The sequence below is a fragment of the Heliangelus exortis genome, chromosome 1 (genome assembly GCF_036169615.1).
Source record: "Heliangelus exortis chromosome 1, bHelExo1.hap1, whole genome shotgun sequence".
In the NCBI taxonomy this organism is placed as follows: Eukaryota; Metazoa; Chordata; class Aves; order Apodiformes; family Trochilidae; genus Heliangelus; species Heliangelus exortis.
In genome coordinates, this window is record NC_092422.1 from 22631553 (window position 1) to 22658385 (window position 26833).

Genomic DNA, 26833 nt, shown 5'->3' on the forward strand with positions numbered 1-26833 from the left:
CAAATGGTACCCAGTCCTATTACCAGCACTCATTCTCCATTTTCTCAGCAGTCTCATAATATTAGGAAGTTAATTAATCAAAACTGAATTTCTTTTAGGAAAATAATCTGATCCAGCTCTCTCTGATGGAAGCAGGCCTTGTTCAAATACAGAATTTAAGTGCTAAATGTAAAACCAGAGGATGAATGTTATTGTCACCTCTGCTGTTCCTCCACAGTCACTCCAAAACTTACATGGCAAACAGCAGCAGAGCCATGGGAGTGGGTATGAGAAAATTACATCTTTTTCTGGACTCTGAGACAGTGGGGAGTCCTCCATCACCCCCCTCTGCAGTCTCATGCTGATACAGAAATACTTGGCAGGTCAAGCATATTGGTATTTTTGTAATTGTATTTCTGGAATTAACTTCTTGTTGCTGAGGGTCATGAGAACCCAGCAGCAGCAGCACTAACAATGATGGTATTTTGCCACCATCGCCCCCTCTTCAGACTCCAGCCTCTGGTCTTCAGGGAGTGGCTAGGGAAGGAGGTGGAAATTACAAAATACTGACATAACAAGCATCTGAAGAAGAGCATCTATCCATTTTAAAGAAATTCACCTAAAAACCATCCTAAGATTAATATAGAGTATTTAGCATGATTAATATAATTTATGCAACCAATGACTACTCTTTTGGCTGTTACAAGAGCAGAAAATCTCCTGGCATGCTTGACCAAGCAAAACACTCATAAGTCACTTTCTTTCTTCCCTGAAGCACTCCATTCCCAATAAAGAACATCTTTCATAAATGTTCTCCTTGACAAAGAGCAGTCTTTTCCCATTGATGGGGTTGGGTTAGGGGGGAATTTACACATATACATCTTATCAACCTAAATGAGAATCAACGTCTTGTACTCTCCAGTTCACTGCTGGGGGCACAGACTTTTGCTTTCAAAAAGTATATGTGCATGATTTTAAAGCAGAATATAAAAGTATATTCACTGAACAGGCCACAACAATTCTAGGTTTTGCACATGCACATCTCCCACACTCTCTAATGAAAATTGACCTGGCAGAATTATTTTATAAAAAATCCCCCATTTTTTGGAATGGCTTTAATTAGATTAACATGCCACATTTGCACTGTACACCAAGGTCTTAATTAAGAAGAAATTTCAGTAATAGAATAAAGCCAAGATGCAGCAGCAATAAAGCTGGCCTCGTATCTGGACTCCTGTTTTTGCTGGGGGGTTCTCTGAGGACCCGGGAGCCTGGCACAAGTTTCCTCTGGGCTCACCTAACACTGACCTCAGGACACATTAAACAGGAAATAATGAGCTCTGCTTTACAGGGTACAAACTTGCAAAAGCTATTTCTTAAAAATGTTTCATTTTAACTGAAAACTAAAAACTATGAGGCACCTATAGATGTGATGCTTCTTTAACTACGCTCCAGAAATATGGCTGCACAACAGAAAACTTTGCTAAAATTTCTTTGTGACCACTATTTTTTTAAGAACCACTTTTCTCTTCCATATTCTGTAGAATCAACAGATTGGCTGGTGCCAAGTAGCACCATGTTTCCAGACTGTAATTACAAACCTAGACTTGATAATTTTCACCCAATAAAAATCACAATAACCCACAAACCAACCACAAGTTACTTGAGAGGAGAAGGATCACTGCCTTGATGTCTTTGCCAAATGGTGAATGTGGCAATTACTTTCTACTGAACAAATTATTCTCTGTTCAGTTTCATTCAGCTAATGTTCAGTTTCATCTCTGGCATAAAATGATTTCAGACACATTTGAAGAAATACTTGTAGCTGCAGATCAGTGTATAAAGTCCTCCTGAACTGTTAAGGATATCCAAGAATAGGTTTTCTAAACATTTTCATTTAAAGATCTTGATTTTAGCTACTTTAGACTAAAATCTTCTTTTAATCATGAGCCTGCCTCATGGTCCTTTTAAAATTTTTGGTGCTGCAGGTCACCCATTTCTAAGACATGATTAGTCCATGGTATATTGTCTCACTGTACATTTTCAGACTGCTTGCTTGAGAAACTAGTGCTTCATCCTTTGAAACAAAACCCAGTAACCTCACAGCAAAGTCTGTGACTTCAGAGTCACAAGAGTGACTCCAGCATCCGTCTCTGAAAAATCTGTCCAGACTTGGCCAAGTTATAAAACTTTGAAATGCCAGTCTGAGCAGACCACTGGAGACTTTAGTGGAAAACACTCCCCCAGCTTTGATTTGCCTGAATCATATCCAAGCCCAAAACAGGGCGGGAGCATCCAACTTCCTTCCCCAAAAGCATCTCAGGAATTGTACCTGAAGAGTCGGAGGAAATTGAATGGGGATTTAATCTCTTCAAGAACTAAAAACATACCTAGTCTTGTGGGATCTGGAGCTCAGGTGAAGAGAGATTTGGCTAAATGGCTGAGGATGCAGACACAGCAGTGGCAGCCTTACAGAGCAGGAATCCTCTGTGGATTGCTAAACCACAGCTAAAAGCTAAACCTAGGCAATTAGGGACAAACCTTTCCTCTAATAAAGAATGTAAGGGTCACAAAGTCAAGTGTTCAAACTTCAGAAGTCTCAGAGCTGAAGTCACCTGTTTGATCCTAACTCCACCCTCCTCCCGTTAGGCACTTGGACAAAGTCTTAACCTCATCCACGCGTTCCCTTCCCTAGGATCCCATCTGATGATGGCCAGTAATCTAGTTGTTTATCAGAGTCACGTACCCAACTAAGCCAGCCACTGTAGGACTCCTGTTACATCTCTTACAGATGCTGAGAGGCATGCAGGAAAGGGTGGGAGAGAGCACACAGTAAAAAAAAAATCTTGTTTCTGAGACTATGCCAAGTAAATGGTGCCCCTGTGGTTCCATCTCTCTCTCTCTGTCTGGTTTTCAGCAAGTCACTTGAAACAAAATCTGGCCAGGCTGCCAAGAATGGTGAGTTACTTATTCCCTGAGTGCAGCACAGACAGATCCTGGAGGCCGATTTGCACAAGCATTGGGCAATAGGAGCCACCAAGAGCCATAATTTAAATATTAAAATAGAAAATTCAAGTTCTATCACTCAAGAGTTATTGATACTCCCAAATTCAATCTCACTGTGCCTCTGGTTCCTATCGGTAAAATGGCAGCAACAGAACCTTACAGCTTCTAGAAATATAATTAAAACTTTAATGGTACAGAGTATGGAAGACTCAGTACTCCTAAGCATCGTGTTCACGAGCACTTGAGGCAATTTGACATTTTGTGCTCTGTCCAGGGTTTGAGAGGGCTGCAGTATGGCAGGCTACAGATTACCAGGTTAAAAGACTGAGGAACAGGGATCATTACTTTGTGCCCTGAATGAGGGAGGAAAAAATGGGGGGATAAAATAATGTCACTAAAAGACAATCCTACACTTTGAGAAGTCTGCACATGGCAGCAACAGGCATCCTTCCCTCTGGTGTTTCCTGACTTGGAAGTACCAAGCTTCAAAGCTTAAATATATTCTTTGTGATTTCATATTTTTTTTAGCATACAGTAATTGAAAGAGTGACAGGTAGAGGATGGCACTTTCCTCCTACATACAACAGATGTAACAGCTACACCTTATGTTTTATTGTAACAGGTGATTATGATTTGAGTGGGATCTCAGAATCACCTTAGGGTCATGACTTTCAAAGAGTCTGCTAAATAGAGAAGTCAAATTCTGAAAGCAATGGCTTTCAATAATGGCACAGCAGCTTACATTAAACCAACAGTATTTTATAAAACTTTCTAGACAAATAGATTCCCACTTCAACAAGGGAGTTAAAATTCTGGAACATTTCCTGACTGGTTTGTGAATCCCAACTTAAAATTTAAGCCCAGTGGGAACACAAGCAGTGCAAAATACCTCTGCAAAAATTATGAAAAGCACAGAAAAGCTGAGGCTGGCATTTATGGCGCTGCAGAGGGTACACTCATTGTTTAAGAAACAAATCCCTTTCAGTGAATCAGAAAGAGTCAGTAGGAGCTGCTGGGCACCACAGATCCATCCTGAATAAGAGACAGTAGAGAGCAGCCCTCTCCCAGGAGCACTCCAGGAGCCAGGCTGCTGCTCCTCACCTCTGCTGGGAAGGCCAAGGAAGGGACACTGTAGCAGCCTTTTTATGCACAGCTTACTTTCCACAACAACCCAGCCACGCTGTCTGTCTCTTTGAGTGCAGTGGAGCCAAGGTTCAGCTTCTTGTTCCATCTTACACACCCGCTGCCCAACTGTGCACTGCTGCCCTCTGCACATGAATATTGGGGCAGAAACTTCTCCCAAGGAGCACTGGGGAAAGCACAGTGTAACCTGCCCTCTTCCCAGAGCTGATCCTGCTCTGAGCTGGAGGCTGGACTAGAGACCTCCCAGCATCTTGCCCAACTCCAATAATTATATAATTTTTATGAATTAGCTGTATTGTGTTAACTTTTTTTACAAGTATATGTTGGGCAACTGTTGTCTGAAACTTGAACAAACAGAAAAAAGTAGCAAAAGAGTAACTATTTAAGTGTCTGCAAAGCCATCATCACAATGATGATTTAAGTACAACTCTTTACTTGGCTTGATCGTTGGAATCTGACAGCACACTAATGGTTTAAACTGTTTTTTGTTTCAATCATTGCTGGTAAACACTAGTTACCAGTTACAGTGCTGCTCTGACTGTCAGTTAGGATTAAACCACAATGTCAACTTTGGGGAAAAAAAAGGGAACTTGTACAACTATCTACCTGTCTCTGGAATGGGATCCATTGCTATGGAGGACATGCTGGCCTGGCAATCAGCAAACAATGACATTTAGATTTGTTTAAACCCCTGCTTTCTCATTAATGATATTTGCTCAAGAGACATAAGAATATGCACTGTAGCTACAGGAGCCAGAAGGAAAAATAAATATTAAAAAAAAAACAAAACAAAAATCCCAGAGACATTAAAGCATCTGAAGAAGAGAACGTATCTGGAATCAACAGATGTTACTTGTGTACACATTTTGTCATGTTGTCAGATAATTCATTTCATTAAAGGGCATGTGTATCAGTGTCTCACCAGTGTATTTTGAATAGTACTTAAATTATGGCAATGCATAAACCATGACATTAGTATTCTATCCACCTTAAATAAAAAGTCTGACTCCATCAATTTTAATACTCAGCTGCTTTAAGAAGTTGGCTACAGCTTCATGGCAGCCTGCCCAGGTCCTTTGCTCAATCAAGCAATAGTTGTCTTTGACCAAAAAAGAAAAAAATAGCCAACAGTATCCTTGCTGAATGTCTACTGGCATCTGCTATTAATATAGGAATAAGAAGATTACATGTAAAGAGAGTAATATGTTGAGTAGTCATAAGACTACAAAATTTAATGGTTCAGTAGTTCATTACTGAAGCTACCTGCTTTAGATTAATTTTTCAAAAAAATCAACATGCAACTTTAAATTGCATGTTTGTTAAAGCTAACGTGTTGTAGCTGCAGTGTAGAGACCTGTATCATAAACTATTTACCTCGGTATTACACAATACCAGCATGTCACAGTGCCCTAGGCAAGGTCACCAAACTCCTAACAGTGCTGTAGGATGTGACAGACAAATCCATCTTTACAAATTACCCTTCATTATACATTATTCTGCTCATAAATCTTGATGTATTGTTTTCCAGTATAATAACTCTAGCTTGCACTTCCATATATCCTCTAAATCTTTCAATTCACAAAGTATTTTACAAATACAAATTAGGGGTGTCTTTGCATGCATAAAGTGATGCCGTTGCTGTCACAGCAATGCTCTAAATTTGTCCTGAGCTACTGGAGCATCAGCTCTGCTCTGTGTCCTTCTGGTGTCTACCTGGGGACATTAAGACTGCAGAAGCAGGATTTTCGGAGCAGTTAGGTGACCAAAAGCTATAAAAGCATCTGGAATGAAATATCCCCAAAACCCACACATTTTTCTTTGGGACTTGCAGTCCTCCTCACACACCAACCCTGAGACAAAGCACCCTGGACCTGCAACTGACTTCGGAAACTGCTCAGAGGAGCAGGTGAGCCGCTTCCCGAGGGTACACTCAACCCTCTTGATTTCTGAGATGCTCAGAAGGTGCCTCCGACGCGCTGCTACCTGCGTGTTCAGCCCTGAGCCCTACTGCTAGTGACCGCCAGGACACGGGCAGGTGCAGCCTGGGGAGCTGGGGGAGCCCGACCTGCCCGCCACTGCCACCCCTACCCCTGCCGCTGCCCGGGAACCAGGGACCTCCCGTCCCGTCCCGCTCGGGCTGAAGCCCCGAGGTCTCCGCGACCCGTCCCTCAGGGTGTCCCCCGCAGCAGGGAGTCCCCTGCGCCGCCGGGGCCGGGACGTCCCCCGGGGTCTCCCCTCAGGCGGCCGCGGGCAGGTAGCGGCAGCCGCGACGCGGCGGGACTGACCTGCGAGCCGCCGCTCCCGGACATTCCTCCAGAGCAAGTCCCAGGCTTTGGCGGTGGAGTCCCGCAGCTGCTCGCTCAGCGACCTCCGGAGCTGCGCCTTGGCCGGGCGGCGCTGGCTGCTCATCCTCGGCGGCTCCGCATGCCGCTCCGGGCAGCCCCGCTCAGCACCGGCGGCGCCTCCTCTGACCGGGGACGGGCGGCGGCAGCCACATGGGGCCGCGGGGCAGCCCCGCCGCGCCGCAGCCAGCGTCACCGCTGCTCCGGGCGGGCGGCCCCTTCCTTCACCTGCGCGCCGCCCGCCACACCGCCCGCCCCCGCCCCGGGCCCCGGGGCAGCAGCAGTAGCAGCAGCACCAGCAGCTTGGCCGTCAGCCGCCCTCAGCGCCCCGTCCCGAGGCGCACCGCACTCCTCCCTCCTTCTCTCCCCCGCGCCTCAGCCCCCGCGGGGCGGGGAAGATGCCCCGGGGCCTGGCACAGCTCCTGCCCCACAGACGAGTGGGGTCGTCGGCCCCTGCCTGCGGGCCGCGGGCGGGGAGGCGCGGGGGTCACCCCTGCTGCTCCAGTGAGAGGCCGGCGGGGGGAAATGGCCGCCCCCAGGCCTGGCCGGGACCCCCGCGTAGGGCACCCAGGACCGGTGGGGACAGAGTAAGCCTCGTGGTTCGGCCGCCTAAATTCCGTGACCCGGTTCCTTCATGTGGGAACTGTCCGGTCGGCCCTCTCCAGCTTCCCCGTTGCCAGCCCCGGCCTCACGCTGTCCCCTCGCCACCTTCCACTGCCTCGCGTTTGATCCGAGGTCTCCGATTATCAACTCTATACCTCTGCTCTCAAGCCACAGTCCCTGCAACACAGCCTCTCCCGTTTCTTTCCCACTTTCTGGGTTCCACCCGTTTACCTCTTAACTGCCCTCCCCCTGCTTCATCCCTGCCACCCCCCTGCATCATCTCCTCTTCTTTAACAAGCACTTCCAAAAGGTTTCAGAACTCAACCCTAGCAGCCACTTTTTGCATGGATTTATAGATGAAATGGAACGCCAGTTTCTCCATTCCTAGATGAGCAACACCGGGGCCCTTATCACATTTAGGAAACCAATTTTGGGTCTCTGCTTCCCCTGTGGTCTGGGAAATACTGTTGTAACAGTGGCACCTTCCCTATCCTGGCCACCCCTGGAGTGGATGGTTCCCAGCAGGACTGATGGCAGAGACACCAGAAGCTGAGAAGGACAACAGGGGCTTCAATTTATTTAGTCACAAACCACTACTTACTGCTTACTCTTTTTGCAGAGCATTCGTGATATGCAATGAAGAGGCTGGTGTTCCTGAAAGTGAGTTCCTTACATTGAAACAGCTGAATGCCCTGGTGCAGCAGTTATGTTAAACATTATCGATAGCTCTGTTGTGTTTAAATTAAAACCCTACCTGCAACATCAGCAGTAGCCATAGAAGCTAAAAGCAAATAAAGCAGATATATTCCATGTTACCACTCAGTTTTAATAAAATGTTTCCTCTGACATGAGTTTATTTTCCATTGTCCCTCTTTGTAACAGGTTCATCTTAAACTAACTCTGTTTTATCAGATACAGTGGAGACAATGTGCTTGCCTAGAACTTGTTAAGATGTTGTATGCCACTCCTGCAATTCCAGCTAGTAACTGGACAGACTCTAAAAGGGATGCCTTCCAGGGACGGATGTATCCAAGATCTGGAAGGTGGACAGCATTATTATGTAAATACTCCCACATCCCATGATTCAGAGCAAACACCTGCTGATGTTAATGGGAGAACAGAGGATTACAGTTCCCACAATCAGCTCCTCTTCCTGGTAAATCTGCCTCTGACCTCTGCCTCACTTTATTTAATTCCTTCCCAACACAGCCATTATGGCTACATGAGAACTACAGTGCCTGTTTTCTGCCATGGACTCCCATCTGCTAGGGACCAGGTAGAGATGAGAAATTAATTTCTGACATTATACTCAGCTGCCCTAAAAAGATCACAGTCTTGAAGTAAAATCGTAGTATCTTTTTTGAAGGTTTTGTCACTACCCACAAACACCAGTCCTTGTCAGGCAGTACTGTAAGCTTCAGCAGTGCTCTTCTGGCAGCCACACTTGAATGCACACTCTTACTGTGCTCAGCCTGTCTGGGACACAGATATCCCCTTCTTCAGTTGCTTTCTCTGATGGCCAAAATGTAGTGATGAAACAAAAGATACTCTCTCCCATTATGTATAATTTTTTAAGATGTTATGTTCTCCAAAAGGTCCCTAGAATTCCAGTTTTACTAAAAGTAGCTAATTAGCAATGAGATACTTGCAATTACCAATCCCATGTTATCTCATCAGGTTACTAAGATAAACTCTAAGTGTTATGGCTGTGTTCCATAAGCAGCATCAAAACTGGACAGGCAAGCCCAGACCAAACTCTGTGGCAGGCACAGCATCTAACTTATTTCAGGCACTTTATTGTGGAAAATTAAATCAAGCAGCAGCAAGATCAGATACTGTACTTTTCTCCCCTAAGAAAATAATGCAGTTGAGTAATGAGAAAATATCTCATGCAGCAACTGGCCCGTTTCTATTTTATGCCTTTAGTCACAGTCAGCTGTTCAGAAGTGGAGTTACCAGCACAGGTTATTTTGATGTATTACACCTAGCAGTAACAGTTACAATAAGAGCTATTCTACACAACCTGCTTGAAGAAAGGTATGTGTTGGGGGTCATTCACAGGTCAAAGATGCTTCACTTCCTTTTAGGAGTTAGAAAACATGACTAAATGATAAAGTTCTGGTCTCCCTCCACGCATTTTTGTCTGTTGGTTAAGTGCATAAGTAGCCAACAGATCAGTGCTCTTGTCTACAGCTTGAAATCTTCTGAAAGGCTGAACAAGATGGATAACATTTCTGTGGGAAAGAAAAGGAAAGTACATTTTCTACAGGAACAGCAGCTTTCCTGCTTGATACTAGCCTTGCAGAAATAGTTCTGTTCAGAGTAATTGCAATAAAAGCACTGTATATGATGAACAGAAAGGAGGAAATTCCCAGTTGCCTCAAAATCAGCAGAACGATGATATTTGTCTTTTCTCACTGATAACAGAATATTGGCAGGAATGAAAGTGGTGTTTGTCTGCCTTAAAATCCTGCAAGCATGCAAAATGTTGGGGGGCAATCCAAGCTAATTATACCCATTCTGGGATGCCATTGTGGCATAGAAGTCTGATGTTCTAATTATATATTTATCAGTTTTATAGTTCCCCCCAATCAGCATGGTAATTCAATGCCAAGTTCATTGATAGTACATACTAATCTGGCCTCTAATTAGCAGTGTGCTTTTAATTTGTTACAGATTCCATTATGCAGCCTGATCAAGTCCTAATACAGCCACTGTGAAAACTCCCATGCACCTGTTAAGCAGAGAGCCAGGCCTAAGGAAAGAGAAAAAAAAACAACTATGCTTTGGTTTGCCATGTGTAAACTACTGAAAGACTGGCAAAAGTACAGCTTTTTTTCCACTTTTTCCTCTAGTCCTTACTTATCTCTCCATGTTTAACCATTTCACAGTATTTGTCTGCTTGTGGAAGAACGAAACAGGATACATCTTGCAGAGGAAAATGTGAGAGGAGTACATCCATGGTTTCTGCATGCTGTTTAGTGGACACAAGCACATTACACTTTTATCTCTTTAAAAGCAATAGTAAAGCAAAAGAGAAAATCACTTACAACCACAGGACCATGGATACAGTGTGATGCTAATCAGTACAATTTCAAATTTTATAATACATCTAATTCTTCAGGAACTGACAGTAAATAATGAGGCTTCTTGAAGCTTACAAGACTCAAAGTGGTGTTGCTGTACTTTTGTAGCTTCAAATAGCTCAGACAGACTAGATATAAATACATCATGTAATATTTATAACTTTGGCAATGGTCTCTTTGGGGTCCTAGAGCTCTGGAATTTGTTTTCTATCACAGACGAAATGTCTGGAGTGTGATGTTGCAAGTCTGAGTTCCTACTGGAAAGGAAGAAAAGATCTGAGGTTTTCCATTGCTTGTTTTCCTAATAGCAGACTGCAGTGAATTGCATACTAATTCTGTGGTTGAAGTTATGTGAAAAGCACCAAGGGCATATGAGTAGATGTCCTCTTTGACATCTAAGTAAACAAACAAACATTTTGGATAGAGAAAAATAAGAATCATTGTGAATGAGGACAAAATGTTCCAGTTTGTTCTCCTTGCTTGCTATTTACATATGCAAATTATCATAATTTTAAGATACCTTTATCATAACTTTAAGATACCTTTAATGAGGATCAATTCTAAAGCACTTTTCACTCTTAGTTTATTAGGAGATTGGCACCTATCTGTCCACCTTTCTCCATTTCAGCTTTCTGAAGCTCTGGGAAAGGATCACTCCACACTTTGCCAGCAGCAGAGCCCTGCTGGCTTTCATTACTTGGGGCCAAATTCTTTCACTTTTGTTCACAGTGATTAATGCTGAAATTAACAGGACTTCTTGCAGTATTCACTGTGAAAAGGCTTTAAGTGTGCTCAGATACAGTCTACAGTAACAAAGTATCTGCTGTTTGACCGTGCTCCCTCTCCTTTGCTAAAACTGGCACGGAGGAGATGGGGAGAATTAAGATTTTCTCTCGTTCATACAGAATGGTACTTCATTCTGTTAGTATTATTATTTATTACTATCAAAGCATTTATAATCAGAAACTGGATGGAGCAAAAGTAGAATCTATGTTCTCAGGAGATTACAAACTAAATATAAACCAAGACACCAGAGCTAATTGGGATAGGAAGGGTGGAGTTACAAGAGAACAATAAAGCCATACTGGCCAGATTAGTGACTACTGATGCTAGCACATCAGAATTATTTTTTTAGAATCAGAATTACACTGATGTAAAGTGAATTAGCAAGAGGGCCTCCATGGAGGTTAATGTGGTATCTATACATTCAGACAACCAACTCCCAACTATGAGGGGCAATTTTACAGAAAGCATAGAAATGTACATTTGAAAATACACCAGAAGACTGTGGGATTCAAGGTTTTAGTACTGAAAAAATGATAGATAGGGGAGGGAAGGACCTTCAACTTGAAGCCAAATAGCCTCCACTTGATTCAAAATAAAGGCAGAATGGACTGTGATGAAAAGTGACAGCAGAGAACTGCCAGAATATTTTCTTTTGGGATGCACTGAAGTAGGTTATGTCTATCAAGGCAGAGTGAGAACAAAGATGAGCTGGTAAATACAAGACGAAATCTTTTCCTAGAGAAATGGGTAATTTTCATCTAGAAAACTCCTCACAACAAATTATTTCTTACAGAATTAACATTAGAGAAAATGTCCCTTTTTATGGAAGATAATTGCCATCTTTCTGGTTTTGCAGTGGAACAGTATTTCCACATTCTGGCTAAACTCAGGCTTTTCTTTCCATTTCACACCCTAGTTATATCTAGCTCTTGCAGATTATTTGTAATAACCCCCCGACTTCTCCTATCCTACCTCTTTATCTAAGCTTAATTTATCAAAGGAGAATGATGATCTACAGGTGAAGGCCCTGTGAGACAGGTCAGAGGATGCTCTGTTATTTGAGAATGGTGAGAAAGGGGATGGGGAGGTAACTGTGGCACAAACGATCATTGGATGGATTACTGTCTGAATAAACACAGCTCTTCCACTGAACAGTAAACAGAAAAGCTGATACTTAAGCTGAAATTCTGAAGAACTGCAGCTACAACAGCCCTTGCACATTTCTCAGATAGCAGAGGAGAAGAATGGACAAAACAAATCAAGTGCCAGTAATCTTTCACCTCCTTTCCTAAGATGCTCTGTGGACATCTTTAAAATATAGCATGTTGCAGACATGAAAGCTTGGGCTTGGCAAAGCTGGTCACTGTAGAAATAGCCAATTCTTCAATGATTAAGCAACTGGGAAAGTGCAATACATTTAAAGTATTAGATATAGCGGGGGTTTTTTGGAGCAGAGCTTAAAATTTTGAGGTGATTAATGCTCTTGAAAAAGAAGTGAGCAGCAATGTTGAAATAAGAAATGTCTCAGAACAAAATATTTCCCCTGTTCTTCTCATTTTAGCTTCTGGTGTCTGATTTTTCCTCTCCTTTTTAATACTCAGTAAAAAAAAAACATTATAAATTACATCTTTTTTTTTGCCCCCAAAGTGCTCGTTTCCTTAATATCATATAGGGACCTTGTCTAAACCAAGATTTTCTTTTTTTCCAAACTTCCAACTGTTATTACCATCACAGTAGAAATAATTGGAACATTTATGTAAAAAGCCTTGCAGTAGTCAGTGGCAATTTAGCACACTCTGTATCTGGATATTGGTTCAGAGACCTGGGAGCCTGTCTTTTTTTTTTATAGCTCTCCTGGATTACACAGAAAAATACAATCAGTCTTGACAACAGGCTCTAACAACAGTGCAACAGAGTTGCTCCCCAAGCGAATTTAGCTGTAAGAGAAAGAACTTTTTTCAGATACACAAATACTTACACACACATTTCTTAGTAATCAGGCTACTGACTGATGGGATCATACTGCCAAGTAACAATATTTCAAGCTATGGATTTTTACAGAGCTTCCTTCTTGACTGGTTACATATCTACTACTTTAATTTATTTAACAGATTTTAAAAATATATACTGGATAGAATTGAAATGCAATGCTACTAGAGGTTTTGGACAGGAAATAAAGAATGTCCAGTTGCAATAGTGGATAGAATTTCAGGTGGGCAGATTGTAACAACCAGATTCAAAATTTGGCTGAGGGCCAAGTCAACCTCTATTAACCTTTACAGTTCCATGGGATCTTGAGTCATTAAGGCTGATTTTTTTTTTTTTTTTTTTTTTTTTTTTTGAGATTTATTTTTCCTTTTCTTTTTCTTCTACAGTAAAAAAAGGGACAAATGACTGTTCACAGTATTGTCTGAGTCTCATTCGAAAGGAAGGCTGGTGGCAATTTGACTGTAAGCATCATTTCCCACAGCTCTGTTGGGAAGGTTTCCCAGCCAGCTCAGAGCCTGCCTAAGCCCACTCCATCACCCAGCTCTGGCATTACAGAACTCTCTGTTCCAGCAGGCTAAGTGGTACTGCCATTCCTGCTAATATAAAGGAGCTTAAGCTTAGAAAGAATGCTTGTTTCATGACATTTAACATATCTGGGTATTCCCACTGAGAAGCAGGATATTCACGCTGTGAAGAAGGGGCTGGACTAGGTGGATCTGCAGCTTTTTCTATCCAAAAATGTCTCTGTTTCTGTGAGAACATTTTAGGAGCATTAGGCAGCACCTGTATTCCATTAACTCCAAAAGCATTTCAGTGTTTACAGTAACCAGGAAATGTCAATGTCTGTGTTATATTAACAAGTCAGCAGTAACAACTGCAGTTTCAGTTTTTAGAGCTGTGTAGAGAATGGTTTACTGTGAGTCCCTGAGAGTTTTACTTTTTTGGTTGAAACACGAATGGGCCTTTAGTGCTGCCCTTGAAACCATTACAGAAAGCTTTAGAGAAAAAAAAGTTATCAAAGAAGTCCAATATTCTTCCAGTAATGGCTTTGAATAATCAGGTAGGCAAAAGAACAGCTGTGACCTGTGAGTCTAATAACTACTTCTGACACTGAATTTGCAGCTTCTTCACCCTAGTTTTGCTTCAAGTCCTCCTGTCTTTTGCAGGGTGTTTGCATAACTTCATTCAAGATTCAATATCTTGGAAACAAAGCTATGTTATATTTTTATGTGTGCTACACTATATAGTATAAGTAATGCTGTAACATATCACTGAAGAGCAGGCATCAGAATTTATGAGAGCACTGCTGTGCTGCTGTGTAATTATTGTCTGTGTAAAAGAATTCATCTGTGAGAAATTAAGTAGTCCAACATCTAAAGCATAACTTATTGTGGTCTTCCAAAGAGACTCCAACTTTTGCAAGTAAGAGGCAAAAAATGTACACTATGCACCCGTTTTGTCTTTACAGAATTGATTTTTTTTAGTAACATTGAGTTACTATTATACAAATAGTAATACCAAACAGCATGGAAGAAAGCTAGAAAATATCAAGATATTTGGCTCTTCTCTTTTAGGATTGAAAGCCTTACTTGGTACCATTTATTTCCCAAGAAAGGTGATAGCAGGGACTACTTGAGGAGAAGTTTCCCCATCACCTGCTGCTATGTACAGCAGTGTGACCAGAATAATGACAGAGGTCACAGCCACTGCTCTCCACTGATAATGCCACTACTCCCTTTCAAGAAATGGCTTTTTTATTTAGTATTGTTTGAAAAGCTGGTTCCAGAAAGAACAGTGCAGGCTTCACCTCCTCCTTGTACTCCCTTGGAACACTGTATCTAGCCTAACTCACCCTCTATTAGATGCTTTTTTGAGAGTCCACATGCACAATTCCCTTTGACTTCAATTCAATGTCATGCAAGTGAAAGAGATCTGCATTCAGGACTGCTCCAGAAGGCAAGAAGAAGTTGCTGTTTTGATTGTATGTGTTACTGGTTCCAGAGTTCATTTTCAGCGTTGCAATGGTTTCCAGTGAAGTTACTTCCTATGGATAATGGTCAGGACACCTTTATGGTGCTGGGGATACAGATGGAGCTCATACTGTTTACTTACCCTACTGTCATGCAGACTCACTTGAACAGCTTTTCATCATTTTGTGCTGAGATAAATCTGCTCAGTACTAATCACCTGACACTGTTCTACACTTCAGTGAAATTTTTTGAATAAGTTGCATTACATAAACCCACGTAAATTGCTTGGAGACCAGGTGCTAAAGAAATTTTAACTCAGCAGAATCTTAGGCACTGATAGTTTTTGAGACAGAATCCAGTTAAATTATGTGGCAGAGAATATTTACACTAAGTAATCCTTGATGTTAAGTTGATCAAAATTATCAGATACATAGTTTCAGAGTTCAGGCCCTACACATACTTAGTGAATGTCATTACTAGAGGGAAAAAAGTGTAAGGAATACATATGTAAACTAAAACCTAATCTTGTACCTTAAATTAAAAGCTCTTCCCCATTTCTGTTCTGAAAAGTTGCTAAGTGGTTTTGCAGTGATCTAACATAGTTCATTGCTGTCAGTCATGTCACAAAGAATATTATTTCATCTGGAAAACATTCTCTTCCATTAGGACTTAAACAGATTTGGATTCATCTTCCTCTGTCCTGTCCTATAGCTCATCTTTTATAGCTGGGCAAGATAAATGATAATTTGGTTGTATGTACTGCTAAAAAAATAACAGTAGGATCATATTCAACTTTGTACAGGCAGAAAATATCCTTTTAGTGCAGAACTGATGAAACTCAAGGTCTTCCCAATAAACACCAAGGACAGCTTCCCTTCAGTTCCCACAAGAGAACTGCTCTAATAATTCTTCAGAAATCCCCACAATTTAGACCAAACATTAGTGACAATCTCACATTAATGGTGAAATTCCTGAGTTGGTAAAATAATTGTAATAATTCACATGTTCTTCACAGCAAGATTTCATCCAGTGTGGGTACTTCCCTTTCCTTATTCACTCACATAGTGCTTAAGCCCTCAGTTTCATAGAATTATAGCATGAATCATAGACTGCCAGGTTGGAAGGGCCCTGAAAGATCATCTAGTCCAACCCTTCTAATATTATTGTTTATATGAGATGTCTCACCACCCCGTCGAGCTGAGACTTAAAACTTTCCAGAGTGGGGGAATCCACCACTTCCCCTGGGAGACCATTCTAATATCTGACTGTCCTCAGAATGAGAATTTTCCTCTTGTGTTCAAACGGAATCTCCCCAGGAGCAACTTGTGCCCTTTGCCCCTTGCCTTATCCCTGTGACTCCTTGTAAACTGGGAGTCTCCATCTTCTTTGTAGCCACCCTTTAAGTACGGGAACATCATGGTTAGGCCTCCCCTAAGCCTTCTCTTCTCAAGACTGAAAAAACTCAGTCTTCTCAGCCTCTCCTCATATGGCAGGTGCTCTTAGTCCTCTGATCATCCTCGTGACTCTTCTCTGGACCCTCTCCATCCTATCCACATCCTGTTTGTACACTGGGGACCAAAACTGGATGAAATACTCCAGGTGTGGGTCTGACAAGCACTGAGTAGAGCAGGATGATGACTTCTTTGTCTCTGCTGGTGATGCCCTTGTTGGTGCAGCCCAGCATCCTGTTTGGTTTCTTTGCTGCTGCAACACACTGTTTGCTCATGTTGAGCCTGTTGTCCACCAAGAGTCCCAGGTCCCTTTCCACAAGGCTGCTCTCTAGCCAACTGGATCCCAGTCTGAGCTGCACTCTTGGGTTATGTGCTCCCAGGTGTAAGACCTTGCACCTCTCTACACTGAGCTTCATAAAGTTCCTTTTAGCCCACTTATTCAGTCTGTCTAGGTCATCCTGGTGGGTTTTCTTGTTGATTTGATGATCTTCATTGATTTGGGAAACATATTCCAACACATGAGGGTGCTACTTGATCTCTATCTTACATTTATTGGCTATCTCTATGAATTAAACATCAGCAGGAAAACCCACATTTTTAATTAGTTCTTTAACTAAAATGATTGTATCTTTCCTGCATGTCATCCTTCACTGCCCTCTCTGAATGTTTCTTTTTGTAGACAGTTTTGTGATGTTGACAACACTGGAAGTCACTGTGATAGAGTTCCCTGAATTTATATGGTGACATTATAATAACATCAATGCTGTTCTTTATGGTTCATACAAATTAGCATTTTATTTGCTTTCACAACTAGGGCTACAAATTGAACAGCTGTTTTTGCTGAGCTGTTTTAATTAAGCTGTCCATAATGTTCCTCAGGTATTTTTCTGAACTGGTAACACTTCATTAAGCATGCAGTATCAGTGAATGCTTCAGATCACTCCTGAGCACTGCCTCACAGTAAGGTAAATTGAAACCCCATCTGCTCTGAGGTTGTCAAATCACCTTGCTTTGGTCATCTGAATTTGGTTTTCAGAAATCACTCAACTTCAGTACCCTAGAAAATCCTGAATTTGCTACAGATTTTGCCATCTGTTCGCTTGCTTGTCAAGATAATGAAGCTTTAAATGATGCTTGTCCAAGTACATGTCTTTTAGGCAACCTATTATTAGCCTCTTTTCATTCCAAAAACTGACATCTTTAATTTGGGTGTCATCAGATCTTTTATGAAGCCTGTGTTCTATACAATGAAAATCTTCTTCCCACACTGATTTCTCATATTATTTCCTCTCTTTTTTGAAGATCTCCAGAATATTAGTGTGGAAAGCCTAGATAAGTTTTATCTCTCCATGTTTTCCTGTGCAAAAGCTGTTTTTTCTTTTGCAGAGACATACTGGATCCTACATCTGTATTCTCATCTGGGTGTATTACAGCTCATTTTTGGCATTTGTTTGTTTTGCTTTTTCAGAAACATACGATAGCTTAAAATGGGATGCTGTAGTTATTTCCACTGTCCACATGACTTCTTTTCAACTTTAAATATGGGTATCATTCTAGTTGCCTCAGACAGATGAACCTGATGAGTGTATTCCAACACATCCACTTTTTACTCCATTTCTGACATTGCTTCATCTCTTATTTGCAAAGAGGACTCCATCCTGGCACTAAGTTTGGACATACTCTGCCTAGGCACAAAAAATTCATGATTTTAAAAATTATGTCTAAGTCTATGACTCTAAGTCACTGTCCAATTGTCAGAAGTGGTAATCACTTATCAGCTACTTCTGAAAGCCTTTCAGAAAATCAGGTGATTTATTTCAAGGCCTAAACAGGAATCTGGAATTTAAGCTTTTGGTTCTCAGTTTTTAAATGTTGCTTCTTACCCAGAAAGTTGGTTAATCCTCAGTCAGTCAAGGAGCCACAATACATGAGTATGTAACCAGACTGTAAAGTGTCAGTGCCTTTAAGAGGCAGCTGATTGGACATGATAAGGAGGAAAATTAAAACTGGATTTTGCAAAGAAGGAAATGGAGAGAAAATGAGCAGAGATGGGGAAGTGCAGAAGACTCTAAGAGAGAAAACCAGTGGGAAGGATATGTGTGTGGTGCAGAGAAGTGTCCACAGCAATGAACAAAGTGCTCTGAATACACTGTTGGCTGTTTGCAGTGCTAGTCCAGGTTGACAAGGTTAACTGAACTAAACATCATTTAAAAATGCTTGGGTTTACACTTTATTAATTCTTACTGAATCGGTGAATCAGAAACGTGAATGAAATTTTGAAAGCAAGAGGTATAAGATTCCAGATCCTTGAATTTTAGGCACCCATTGTTAAATGAGAACAGAAGGAGGCAGAGAGCTGTTAGGGAGAGGGCTATCCCTCAGAGGGGGACTCACTCCACCCAAAACTACCCACAGAGAAAAATTGCTACAACAGACCTGGGGAGGACTTGCTCCAACTGAAAAGGATGTTACACTTGGAAAATGCTTCTCTCCTTTCATGGGCTGAAAACATGGTTATAGAGCCCTTTAGACTGTAGGTAAAGTGGGAGGTATCAATTTCATCTCATGTTCCCTTTTTCTGGGGAACTTTAACGAGGTTTCATTATTTAACCATTATAGACTCATTTGAAAATCTCAAGCTGACTATTTTTCAGTTTCATTCTGGTCTCTTAAAGTCTGTAACACATTTAAAAGCACAGTCCTCATAATTCTTAATAGAATTTGTGTTATGAAATCCTATGATTTATTTTTCCTTTTGTTCTTTTTTAACATGGGCTACTTTTTGATGTGGAGACACTGGAACTGTTTTGCTGTTGAACAACAACTTCTCTCTTGTGGCACCAGCTGTAAAACATGAACACCTTGTTAGATCACACTCCAGAAATCTGAAATGGGAATCCTGCCAAAGCTTTGACTGTCACACTGCTCTTGCTTCTGTTAGTATCACATTCCTACCACTTGTGCTTTTTAGACACCTACAGCCAAACTCCTTCCTAGTGTAGCTCCACTGAACTCAGTGGAGCTGCAACAGAAGTGGATTTGTCTCAGTATGCCTGTAAATTAACTGGTCATTTAAGCTGAAGAGTGACATTGATAAGCAAGAACAGCACAGAGGTGGTGAAAGGAAGATATCTCCTAGTTAGTTTTGGACAGTTGACACTAACTCCGTCGTCAGATAAGTCTTACAAACTGTGGGAAAAGCCGAGTGGGAAAAGTCACACTCACTGCCTGCTAACTGTAGGAGGAAAACAGATCTGGAATGCAGAGGAAATCTTGACATTATCTGTTCCCCCAACCCTTACCAGCCAGGCAATCAAAATAACGAGCTGAATATTGGCTGTCTCTGTTCCTGGCCCCCCAAAAATGTGCTTTCTTGACAAAGTTTTTGCTCACAGGAGAGGAGGCAAAGAGAAGAAAAGAGCCTTAAGTGGGTGTGGAGGAGTCTTTCCTGCCAAAAAGCAGGAGCTGCTTTTTTGTAACATCTAAAAGGATAATGACAAAATAAGCCTAGCGCTGTAGACAGAGGTGGCTCTGTGGTTTCCAAAGGACAGGGATGCATATTTGACAACCCAGCAGCCCTACACAACACAACTCCAGTACTTCATCACTCCACTTGGCCTCTGTTGACATTGTCAAGGGTATTGTGCCACAGACTTCAGTAAAAGAAAGATCAAACCCGAGGGAACAAAATCACTGGAAAGGAATTCTCTGGGCCCATCCAAATTGTGTTGCATAAGAATAAAGTGTAGCTATTGCAACACTTGAACACTTGAAGATCAAAGGTATTTTCCCCCTGCCCCCAGTGCTCATGAGACACAGGGTCTAACAAGATCTAAGGAAGCACAATATACCACACTTACACCCCTGTTCCATAAGCACATCACAGCAGGTTAGAGGCACTCTTGCATATTTCTGTATATACTCAGTTACCTATGTGTAACATAGTATGCATGGTGTCACCCCTATGTTGCCATTGCAAATTCCAAGGCCATGGGGCCACAGCAGAGAAACAAACACTTTATTTTAAACAAATATCATATTTTAGAATTAATTACTGAATATTTTGAGTTCTCCCATGCATCATCCAGGCATTGAATGTACTGCATCTAGTTCCATCTGTCTTATAAATAAGTGAAAATATTTAACAGAAGTTCTGTTTCCCTTTGGAGACTCATCTTGCAATTTTGATACTGAATAAGAGTCCAGAAAGATGTAAATAAAAGATTTCAACAACATGTTGGTGAGCAGACAAAAAAAGAAGTGTGAAAAGCAGGGATAAATTTCTGTAATATGCATTTATAAAACAAACATGCTAATATCAGCAGCTTGCTAGTGATACCAGAGTACCTAAGGCCTTGTGCCTCCTTTGGCTACTAAAAGACCCTGGAAATCCAAACTAACTCTTTTTCTTAATGGTCTGGATGCTAAAGCAACTACTTCTGGGAGAGGCTGTAAGACCATTTAGCTCTGGGATACTGCAGTTATTACTTCTTACACTTTCTCTCCACTGCTTTGGGAAGCAGGCACAGAAGAAATAGTTTTCCAAGTCTCTCCCTTCTATTTCTGCACCAACACCCTATGCCTTAGCCTCTTGGATTTCTCTGTATTGGCAAGCCCTGACCTGTTGCTGGCTGAGACAATAGCTCTTGCTGGCTGCCAAGAGCTGTGAGGGTGCCCTGGCATGCATGAGGGAATAGAGGCTCCCTGTCCAACCCCAGAGATAGCATCAGCTCCTCCTGGAAAGCTCAGCATGGACACAGGGCACAACAAGGAGAACCCAGCAGAACAGGGACTGTAGTGTGGGCACCAATCAGCTCACGGACAAACATGCAAGGAAATAAGCTCTTCACAGATTATTGGAATGCTGAAATGGAAACAAGTGTAAATGCTTTCACAGTCACCTTTTTGTACGAAGAATAGGGATGGCAATGTAAGGCTGTAAGGAAAGGGCTCCCATTCTGCCTGGATACTGCTCAGAAAGGCACCACTCTGGGCCTGAGGCCACTGTCACTGCCTCGGTACAGTTTAAAAATAATAAACACCTTAATTAGCTGTCCTACTAAGCTGCAGTTTTAAGACATTGCTAAAAGAACCATATACATTTTATGAAATATAATGTTCCTAAGCTTTCCATTTTCTCAGCTACTTAGAGGACTTGTTTGATTCTGAAATGCTGGGAAAACTGGAAGGTTTTTTTCTTCTTTATAGATGTAAATAATTTTCAGTAGTGCTAGAAGTACATTATAAAGAGACTAATCTTACTCCCATCAAATTGTCAGTGACTGCAGTAGGTACAGCATTAGGTTCTACAAAAAAAGAGTCCTACAGGATAAGCCTCCAAGATTCCATGCCGTTTACTTCTCAGAATTAAGGCAAGTTTAAAAGAAATTGATAATTATGAATTTGAAAACCATCCAGTCATCCAATAACTTCCCTGATACTTACAGATAGGCATTTTCTTGATTTTAAAAGCAAGCTTTACTGACCAACAAGTCTTATCTTAGTGTTAATTATATATCATATGTAATCACATATTGCAATAAGGACTGAATTTAAACTCAAGAGAAATACTTACGCCCCTGGTAAGCTAAGAATTCCAGAAAATGTCAGCAATATATGAAAGTGGCAGAAAAATGAAAATGGCAGCACAATGACAACTGTAACTGTTTGAGTAAATAAAAAAAATATTATCAGCTGCAGTGAATAAATGAATTTAAATCAAATTTGCATAAAGGTAAATGCAGCATTTCCTCTTACATTTCCACATGGAAGTCATCCAAATCAAATTTTAAAAATGGCATTCTTTGCTGTCTGTCCTTCCTGTGAACAAATTCACAGCTAACAGTAAAAACCTGGATGGCAATCATCAGGCAGACCTATGCCAGACAGAGTGTGCTGAGCAATTTGACTGTTTAATCAATCATATTGCTTAATTTAAACCATCATAGAACTGGTGCTTAAGTCAACTCTGATGTAAACCCACCAGTTTTCATAAGAATTACACCATTCTTATGGGAAAAATTTGTCCTCTTGCTTTAAAACAAATCATCCTGACATACATACTAGCCTCATATAACACTTTCTTTGGGAACCAAGAAAAAATCCAGGGTAGGTATGTACCTAATATAAATAAATTTCAATTAAAACCCAAAGCCATTACCTTCTCAGACCCCATGTCAAAGGCCAACACTCCACCAAGGCTGGAATAGCAATTTCAGATCCACTTAATAATACTCATCTATAAAGCAACTTTTGAGGCATCTGTTTTCCTGAACTTGCCTTTCTTACTGCTCTGCCTTCACAAAGACACAGTGCCAAAATCATAACCAGTGCCATTAGATCCAACAGGGTTATACATGGGACAACTTTGGCATCTTTTGTATCCATCTGCACCTCCAGCCCCCTCCTATTGCTGCACTTCAGCTGTGCCTTGAGAGCACGGTGGAAATTACTAATTTGTTTTTGCCTTGTGCTGAGTGCTCAATAAATACCAGCATCTCCATGTACATTTCTGTCACAGCAACTTGCTGGCCTGGCTGGAATCTAATCCAGAGAACAGGAAGGGCAGAGACTGGATGGTTTTCAGTTGAAAAGCTTGCTAAAGCAACTCTCCTGTTTCTTGGGAAGGTGCCCCTGGAGCTGACGTTAACACTACACAGCTCTTTGTCCTCCTCTAGTGGTCCCCTTATTTTTAGGGAAAGGTTTATTCAGTGACCACTTCCTTCAAGTGAACATCCCTGGTGCTCAACTGCGAGGTCTTGAGGCTTGGGTATTCAAACCTAACCAGCAACAACTGCATCTCTCCGGTGTTCATAGAAGTGGAAACTGGTATCTGTGACCACAGACCCTCTCAGCCACACAGTCTCTCTCTTTGTGATGCTGACATCTCCTCTGTGAGGAGGTGGCACCACAGCAGGTTGTTCAATAACATGGAACAGTGGCAATGGTCTGACTACAGTCTTACAAAAGGTCCTATGTTGCAAAAGGTCAGGAGCTGGCTGCTTTGTTTGATAGTTTTATTGCCCCAAATAACTTTAATTAAGCAGATGTTCCAGCCAGAAGCATTCCTCTGTGTTTGCATGTTCTCTGCTCCACTTGAAAACAGAGAAACAGCTCAGAAACTATCTTGTGTCCTGAACCTTTCAGAGAGGAGCTACATGTCACACTAATACAGCACAAAACCTCACAAGTTAGTCAGTAGGAGCTGATCCTAAGCAGTTAAATAGCAAAAACCTATAGAATTGTTACATGGAGGAAAGGTTTTCTAACGGGAAAAATAAAATTGGTGGAACTGCTGCCTGCTAGAAATCTTTTCTGTTAAAACAAAAGGCTTTTAATACACAACTCATCCTTCCATGTATGTATGAGTCTCTCTCATAGCTGTAATGCTTAGTTAGCATTATAAAACATTAAATTTTGTTGCTTGCATGCTTTAATGTCTAATCTTCACATTTATGAAATTATACCTTTGACCAGGAAATAAAATACAAAGACATAGCTTGCACTGTGGCTGTCAGAACTTTTCCTGTGAGGGAAAGGTTTCATTGGAACAGGTATACTAGATTTTTTATTATTCAGTGACAATTTTCCAGACATTTGTTATTTTTGTGAAAAATGTTAAATGCCAAAATGTGCTCTCTGCCGTGACTCTTGGAAAACCCCACTTTAAAGAAAGTTGGCTGCTCAGATTCAGAGGAGTTCAATATGGCTGTTTGTCCACAACCTCTGCCAGATATTTGTTCAGATATAGAAGAAAAGTACTTGAGAATCCTACAGCTCCATGTCTGACCTTAGTTGCTGGAAACCAACAGCCTGTAATCCAAACAGAGGCAAAACTTTACAGCAATTTATCAGTTTGCATTAGATCACCATTTACAGCAAGGTCCCTGTCATGTCTCAAGAGTAGCTCATTTATCAGTTGTGCAATGTTCAGCTCTCCTTAGGAGTCCAAGCTGTAAACAAAAATTTCTTAGGAAAAATGTTTAGAATACCTTCATTCTGAAAACACCTGTATTTTGTACCATTATTGACTAGATATTATTTTCCACATTTACCAGCTCTAGTTTTTTTCAATATTTTTCTTTCTTAATAAAAATGTCATCTGAAAATCAAAGTTACAGAAAGAACTATAGAGAAGAGAAAGGAAGGAATATATTTAGAAAGGAACTGAGTATTAGTATGTGTATAAAGTGTCTTTATACATTGCTACTTTATTGTTTCAGAAGCTTCTTAGATAAAACTCAGAATATTCCTTAGCAGAACAAGCTTTTGTCTATAATTCACATACTAAACCAGTAAATACATATGATTTTAATCTACAGCTGGTTGTTTTTTGTTTGGGGGATTTTTTAGAAAAAATGATATCCTGAGATATACATAATAAAGGTTCTCATTTTCCCTTCACTTCTGAGAGCTGAGGATCCCAGATTTGCCCTCAGCTGCTCCACCACTATCAGTAGGAGCTGAGTAGCAAAGATTTGCCTTTTCAGAAGAACAAAGAAGGAGTTTGTTCTACCATTTCTAATTATGAAAGGCACATAGAGGCAGGAAGAAGCAATCTAAATGCCTAATTTTGGGAGCCAAAGTGGCACTGTGTGGAAGACAGAACAGGAGCCAAATGAAAGGCCCCTCCGCTGAACTGACTACAGGACAAGCCTCTGGTTTACCTTCTTCTAATTTGAGCAATACAGAACTTAATGAGTTAACAAGTCAAGGCCACCAAACAGCTGGGTTTATTCACTAGTTTACTTTCACTATACCACTGCTGAAGAGAACAGTCTGTTCACTTTTCAGTCCAACGTAAGCATCTACACTTTGTGTTGGAAATATGTCAAAGTGACCCTACTCTGCTTTCTAGTAAACTCACGGGATCGTTGGATGAGGATGTTTAATTTTCCCCAGTTATTTAAGGTCACGTTCTGATCTTGGGCAAGCTCTTATAGCTGGAGTAATGACACCATGAGACACGAGTACCACCAAGGTCTTGGAAGGGACTTAAGAGTGTCTGTGCTTCCCTGCTGCTCCTGTGCTTCCCTGTAGAGGATGGGATGTGGGGACCCACGGCCACAGCCTCACCTCCACCTCCAGCACACTTGCCAGACACCCATGGCAAGAGAAATGTGAATAGAGATCACCTTCTCTATCTCCCCATGAGGAAGAAGAAAATCCCAGCACAGGTTATGGTTCTGGGAGCCACATCCATTTCCATGTTCCCAGTGTGATTAACCAGCAAACTCCTGCCAGGGGACTGCAGCAGAGGTAAAACCAAAACATGAGCATAAAGACCAAACAGAAAAATATGTGATTGGAGGGAACTACTGTACATGGGTTTGATCTTGCAGCAAATCAAGTACCTGCAGTTTCTAATAAGAGCCAGATGGAGCTGCAGTTCCCTCTCTGTTCCCAGAACCAGGCCCTGTGTTGGCAGCTGCTCACACACAGCTGCTGTGTAGCACCATTCCGGTGTCTCGCACTGTGGAGACCTCTCCATGAAGTCCATTAGCATTAGTCCTGGACAAATATTTCAGGATCAGACTATTCATTAAAGCCCTGGGACCACCACTGCCTCTATTTGGATTTTGTAATATATCAGTCAAGGATAGACAATTACCCACAGAATTCTGAAACAGGCAAGGTCACATGAGGGTTTTATCATATTACTGCAGTGCACCATCTCCCTTGCCAGCCCAGTGCTGTTCTGCTACAGACTGCATTACCATGCATCAGCAAATAGGCCAGCACAATGCTATATTTAGGATTTCATACATACATACCACTAAAATAGAGGATGTGTCAGCTTTTAATCTGACTTCAAATTTTTGTCAGCAAAGTAAAAGCTCATTTTCCCTACCAGTGATGAAGTGTGCTCTGTGGTAGTTATCTTGAGCTATGTGGTGATAACTTCAAACTACATTAGGCAGCTAGAAATCTCCAGCTGAACAAAATGATTTTTACTAACAGATATACCACAAGATACTAACAATGTACAGCATCACTCTGACAGGTTTTAATAGTGAATACCACAGGCCGTCTAAAAACCCAGCAGAGAACTGACAGCAAGACAAGCAGCTAACCAAGGTGTTTCCTGTCATAAATGGAATGTCCCAGTTTAAGGTTCAGTGGACAAAGCTGGTTTTTCACAGACCTTGGTAAAGAGAATAGAATATCTATTACATATAGAAAAATTGTACTTATTCATGCTATCAAGTACAAGGAGTACGCGTGCGAATTGTCTTCCTGTCTACTGCTTCTACAGAAAGTCAGCAGACAACTTGCTAACCTACAGACCCAGGGTAAGCTTGTCTATAGGAAAAACAGATTTTTCAGCTCCAAAGTGCTTACTGTCTCTTCCAACTACCCATTGGTTTTTTGCTAACTACATCTTAAAGGGTAACACCACGTTTGCAACCTAGGCCTAACTCCTTACAATATTGCATTTACTGAGTAGTGTGCAATTATTTAAATATATAAATTTCCAA

The 26833-nt window shown here is 41.4% G+C and overlaps 1 protein-coding gene across 13 annotated transcripts in view; it reads right to left on the bottom strand.

The window, feature by feature from the left end:
* Positions 1–26833, bottom strand: part of STARD13 (StAR related lipid transfer domain containing 13) — a 291307-nt gene that overhangs the window by 135106 nt on the left and 129368 nt on the right. Inside the window, exon 1 of one of the 13 annotated variants that reach the window (XM_071737454.1) lies at positions 6414–6673. The exons of the other annotated variants lie outside the window; for them this stretch is intronic. Within the exon in view, the coding sequence (XP_071593555.1) occupies positions 6414–6537 (124 nt within the window). The 5' untranslated portion in view covers positions 6538–6673. Of the gene's footprint in view, positions 1–6413; positions 6674–26833 lie in introns of those variants that run through there. 13 annotated transcript variants of the gene reach the window in all.